Source organism: Sinocyclocheilus grahami, unplaced genomic scaffold (assembly GCF_001515645.1).
Source record: "Sinocyclocheilus grahami isolate Dianchi unplaced genomic scaffold, SAMN03320097.WGS_v1.1 scaffold913.1, whole genome shotgun sequence".
NCBI lineage: Eukaryota > Metazoa > Chordata > Actinopteri > Cypriniformes > Cyprinidae > Sinocyclocheilus > Sinocyclocheilus grahami.
Genome location: NW_015506092.1, coordinates 97,186 through 103,185, shown reverse-complemented (window position 1 = coordinate 103,185; position 6,000 = coordinate 97,186). Strand labels below are relative to the sequence as shown.

Here is a 6,000-nt window from a genome sequence, read left to right as displayed (position 1 = left end):
CTACTCTACACTGCTCAAAACTCCTGTTTGAATCATCAGTGGCAAATAACGTACTTACAGTCTTGCATAACAAAAGCTTACTTAGTCTTTGAGTCGGAACAGCCGGCATTGTAGTCTACTCTACCAGGATCAGGAAACAGTCCTCCATAAAATGCGCTGGACACATCTGAATATTTGGGTTGAAGTGTTCTGGAACAGTGTTGTAAATACAACTTATCCACTGATTTCTAGTCGTATCCTCTTTTGGAAGACCAAACAAAGTAGTTTCGCTTTCACAACGAAACACACGGCGGGCTAGAGTGAGCGAAGGCGGGTGGGCTTGAGTGAGCAGAGGCGGGCGGGCTTGAGAACGGCGCAACCGGCGGATTCGACGAAGGAGCATCCGGCAGGTTTGCGGCAACCACATGTGATGACCCCAGGCTGGACTCCGCTTTGTCCACGGTGAAAGCCGATCCGGTGATCCACAGCGTGAAGTTGATGTATTTCCTCAGCGACCAGCACAGATCAGCTCTAGGCATGCCGAAGCGGATATCGTCTTCTTTTGGAAGGCCAAACAAAGTAGTTCCCATTCAGTCAGTCACGTTCTACGTTACGTCAGTGACTGACGAATTGGGATCTCGCCCGAGAGCCCAATCACCTTCGAGTGTTAACTAAACAAGCCAATGACAGTTGGCGTGCGTGTTTCGCCACGCGCACCCCGCCCCGCAGCGCGGATATAAAAGGAGAGCGCGTGCAAACGCACATCAGCTTTTCGCTTCGGAGCCGAGCCTTCTTCAAGACGAATCTCCGCGAGTGTTCGAGAGAAACAGCTGGCGTTGGTGTGACGGCGTATCAGCGGGGGTTGCCATTCAGGCTGCTGAAATCTCGGCGGGCTGCAGCTTTCATTCTGTGGTCTTGCCGCGACCTCCCCTGGGCGCTTCAGCGCTCTCTCTAAAAGAGTGTTTCCAAAAATTCTAAAAGAGCTATTTCTAAAAGAGCTTCACGAGCGACGGGCGTCTTTTTAAAGATGGCTTCCCGCTCGTGCGTTTCTGGATGCGGTCGTTTCCTGCCTTCATCTGACGGTCATGATCACTGCCTCTCGTGCTTGGGCTTACAGCACGCTGAAGCAGAAAAATTGAAATCGCATCATATGACCCCTTTAAAATTCTTTATGCATAGGGTTGCAGTGCACACCAAAAATTATATTGCAATTACCGTATTGACCCGAATACAAGACGATGTTTTTTTCTTGGAAATACATCTGAAAAATCGCGGTCGTCTTATATTCAGGGTCTAGACTTTGACATGTCAATAATACACCCACAACAATAGGTGGCGCCAAATACGCATAAAACGAGTGTGCCATGAAATACGTAATGTAATGCGTGTTGTAAAGATCGCGAGTTAAAACAAAAGAAAAAGAAAAGCTTACAGCTGCATGAGTCGTGACTGTCACGTTATCCTGATGGGACCAAACTCCCTTTGTGATTTTAAAACGTAAGACACTACCCAGATTTGAAGACTACAGTAAGATTGAACTTCTACTGTTAATAAGATTTTGGTAGGCTACTATTAGATGGATAGCCTAAATGTCCTAAATCAGATGGGCTACCTGTTTTTTTTTATTATTATTTTTTTTTATGGTATATCAAAAAGGGTATATTTTTTTAAAATGTGATTGTTGGTACATTTTACCAGTTTTTACCATACTTTCAAAACAAAAATTAAAACAGGAAAAATATGCAATATGAAAATAATTGAAGACAAAATGTGTTTTACTGAGAAAAAACAAGATGTTTTTTTAAAAAAAAAAACCTTTTTCCAAAAGGTACATCTGGAAAAAGGGGGGGTCGTCTTATAATCAGGGTCGTCTTGTATTCGGGCCAATACGGTATTTTGTTATATATTGTGATTGTGATTTGAACTGCCTTATAACATAATCTCATATGCAATCTATATATATATATATATATATATATGAAAATATATATTATAAATTCTATCAGTTTTATTTCAATTAAATTGTGCAGCCGCATGTCTTTATAATTTTATAATCCATTTAATTATTTATTGGCTTTTCATAAACTCAAAACCCTGCTCTGGTCAAATGGCATTACATCTTATATATTATTGTAAAAGTATTTTTACATTTTATTATATAATATGAATATACAATTTAACAATAATATATATAAAATATGTATTTATTTATTTTTGCTGTTCAGGGGAGTCCTTGAAGAAGTCCTCTGGGTTTTTGAGCTCCGCAGCTGTAGTTGGTTTGCTCACTGAAGGTCCTCAGAAAGGCCCCAACTTGGTGAATGCACTGCCTCTAGCTGCAGAGACCGGAATTACAGTAAGACTTCTTTACAGTTAGTTTCATATTTTTGAACTACTCTGTATTTTAAGTTATTTTCCCAGCAGTGCTCTAATCTGTCCCTTTGTCACAAACCACCAGGTGCAGACGGATCATAAAGACTCAAATGAGCGTGAGGTGTGTGTGCTGGAGGTCTCTGTGAACGGCAGTAGCTATACGGCTGTAGGCTCCGTGCAGGCCGGGGTTCCTGTGCTCCTGGAGCTGAATGGAAGTGTGTTTCGACAGCCTGTTCCTCTCACTGGACACCTGCTGTTCTTCAAAGCATCCAACTCCACTGAGCTCCTGCTCTCTGTGACCGGTAAAGGCTGATTCACATTCTGCACAAATAACCTTAAATGTGACCCTGGAGCACAAAACCAGTGTTAAGTCGCTGGGGTATATTTGTAGCAATAGCCAACAATACATTGTATAGGTGAAAATTATAGATTTTTCTTTTATGCCAAAAAACATTAGGATATTAAGTAAAGATCATGTTCCATGAAGATATTTTGTAAATTTCCTACCATAAATATATCAAAACTTAATTTTTGATTAGTAATATGCATCGCTAAGGACAACTTTAAAGGCGATTTTTCTCAATATTTTGATTTTTTTTGCAACCTCAGATTCCAGATTTTCAAATAGTTGTATCTCGACCAAATATTGTCCTATCCTAACAAACCATACATCAATGGACATTTTATTTATTCAGCTTTCAGATAATGTATAAATCTCAATTTTGAAAAATTTACATTTAAGACTGGGTTTGTGGTCCAGGGTCACAAATGGAAAGAATATCTGAAATGAATTTCTGCAGGGAAACTGATTGAAAACCTAGTAATATTAGGAAATTTAAAAGTCATTTCCAGCTCAGCTCTAAAATATTGGCCAGAAATGGCTCTTTATGAGTGTAATGTCTAGAAAATTGTTATCAATAATTCACAAACGACTGAAAGTCATGGAAATGTATTGGTCAAATGGCAATACATTTTTTGACCTGGGTTATTTTATTTACTTAATTTTATTTTACTTTTATTTGACCCTCTAACTCTAACACTTTCTATTCTATTTTAATTCTACTTTATCTATATTTATCTTTTTTTATTTATTTTTATTTAAGAACAAAAAACAAACAAACACTAGCTTTCTATATTTTCTATTCTATCTACTTGTTTTTCTTTGTGTGTACTACGTTAGGCTAACTTTTTGAGATTTGTCATTTGCACTTATATATTGTTGCTCTTCTGTTAGTTTTGACTGCTTTTATTGTCCTTATTTGTAAGTCGCTTTGGATAAAAGCGTCTGCTAAATGACTAAATGTAAATTTAGAGTTACAGTCGTATGTGTGTGTTTTTACATATACTTATTTATCTATTATTTATAAATTTAATTTTATATAAATAGATCAATAAAAATGTAACCAGTCTGTAAGGTTAGTTCCCCCCGCCCCCCTTATTTATTTTTTCATTCTTAAAGGTGCTGTCCAGTTGTAAAAAACTATAAAGAACTAAAAACTAACAATACTATAAAAGTGCTTTCATTATATGGGGAAAAACTTCAGAAATTCTTGAAAAACGCATGGGTTGAGAATGACATATGGGTGAGTAATGACTCTTAATCTGAATGAGACAATAGGGCTCAGTAAAATCACAATTGAATGATGCTTTCCTATCTTTCTCAGGGGTTTTGGCAGCAGCAGGTGTGTTGCTGCAGTCCTTCAGTGCCTCTACTGTCAGCAGTGCTGAGCAGTGGTACTGCATGGGTATATCTTCACTGCTGGGGGACATCGGTGCCCTGAAGTCCTTAGCGAAAGAGGCTGCACAGCTCACGGTCTGAATATCTGTCAGTGATCCTGATGGGAAACACTTAACATTCCAGCAGCTTTAGCTCTAGCCTGACTGAATTTCATTGCTCACTGTTACTCACATCGTTCATAACACTACAATTCCTAAAACAACTGTGTGGAAAAATAGTCCTATTTTTACTTTTTGTTGTTAGGGTTTACTAAAACCACTGTATTCCAAATGAAAGTGTTTGATTAAAATAACAACGGTCAGTGCTTTGCAGTGGAGTTTGTCTCTTTTCATCATACTAAAGGGTTGCCATTGGATCCTTTGTATAAAAATGACAAATAGCTAATGCCAATGTCCTGCTAAATAATATAGAAATTTACTGAACACTAACAGATGTGTTTTTCTGTGTTTCAAACTTCTTGCTAATATGCATTAACAAATAGCATTTTGCTTTTAGTCTTTTTTTCTTTCTATATATATATATATATATATATATATATATATATAAACCACTGTATTCCAAATGAAAGTGTTTGATTAAAATAACAACGGTCAGTGCTTTGCAGTGGAGTTTGTCTCTTTTCATCATACTAAAGGGTTGCCGTTGGATCCTTTGTATAAAAATGACAAATAGCTAATGCCAATGTCCTGCTAAATAATATAGAAATTTACTGAACACTAACAGATGTGTTTTTCTGCGTTTCAAACTTCTTGCTAATATGCATTAACAAATAGCATTTTGCTTTTAGTATTTTTTTCTTTCTATATATATATATATATATAGAGAGAGAGAGAGAGAGAGATTTTATTTGTTAATGTATTGTCAAAGTCTTTTTATACCACATTTTATGTTTTATATACACTGCCGTTCAAAAGTTTGGGATCAGTAATCAGTGGCGGCTGGTCGGGGGAGGCATGGGAGGCACAGCTTCCCCATAATTTTGAGGTGAAAATGGGAGGAGGACGATTTAAGGTTAATAAAATGCACAATTTATTTCAGTTCATGTCTCAGAATGTGTATTTGTTGTTTGTAATTTCACAGTTTTACCATAACGTGAAAGCACCGCTTTTCTATCGCGAATGTGCCGAATCTGCTTTTGTAATTACAACCGCTAGGTGATCGAGAAGGAGAGGGGGAGGCCGGGGGAGAGATGAGCTCTCGTGCCTCCGTTGGTAAAAAGAAATTAGCCAATCAGCATCGAGTGTTCACTTTCAGCGCTGAGGAGTGTTGAGAAAAAAAAACCCTTGTAAGGGAGGCTAGCCTCCTTCTGATATCAACCAATCACAACAGATTTACCAAGCTGTCATTCAAACAGTATATATACAAATTTAGGGAAAACAGCCTAAGCTGGATATAGGCAGTCGGCTTAATTAAATGGCACAACAGGCAGTGCTCTTTTAAGAAGGGATGGATGTTTGCTTCAAGTGATAGGCCAGGTAAGTGAAATTATATTATCTTGCTGTATGTATGTCGTTTTCTGACTAAAAGCAACCAAAAAGCCATTTTAAAGTGGTTAAGCAAATAATACGAATAATCGTCGGGGATCCCAGACCAATACAATTAGTGTGCCTCCTCTATTTTAAAACCCACGAACTGCCACTGTCAGTACGATTTGTAATGTTTTTTTTAAAGAAGTCTTTTCTGCTCATCAAGGCTGCATTTATTTGATCAGAAATATAACATTAATATTGTGAAATATTATTACAATTTAAAATAGCTGTTTTCTATTTGAATATCTTTTAAAATGTAATTTATTCTTGTGATCAAAGCTGAATTTTCAGCATCATTACTCCAGTCTTCAGCGTCTCACGTGATCCTTCAGAATCATTCTGTACGATTTGTAATGTTTTTTTAAAGAAGTCTTTTCTGCTCAT

At 37.4% G+C, this 6,000-nt stretch overlaps 1 protein-coding gene across 1 annotated transcript in view; it reads left to right on the top strand.

Annotated features, from left to right (window-relative positions):
• The window catches only part of phgdh (phosphoglycerate dehydrogenase), a 15,727-nt gene extending 11,337 nt beyond the window's left edge, over positions 1-4,390 (top strand). The window contains exons 10-12 of the mRNA XM_016249143.1: positions 2,205-2,332; positions 2,435-2,651; positions 4,014-4,390. Of these exons, the coding sequence (XP_016104629.1) occupies positions 2,205-2,332; positions 2,435-2,651; positions 4,014-4,168 (500 nt within the window). The 3' untranslated portion in view covers positions 4,169-4,390. The remainder of the gene's footprint in view (positions 1-2,204; positions 2,333-2,434; positions 2,652-4,013) is intronic.
• Positions 4,391-6,000: the final 1,610 nt, after the last annotated feature.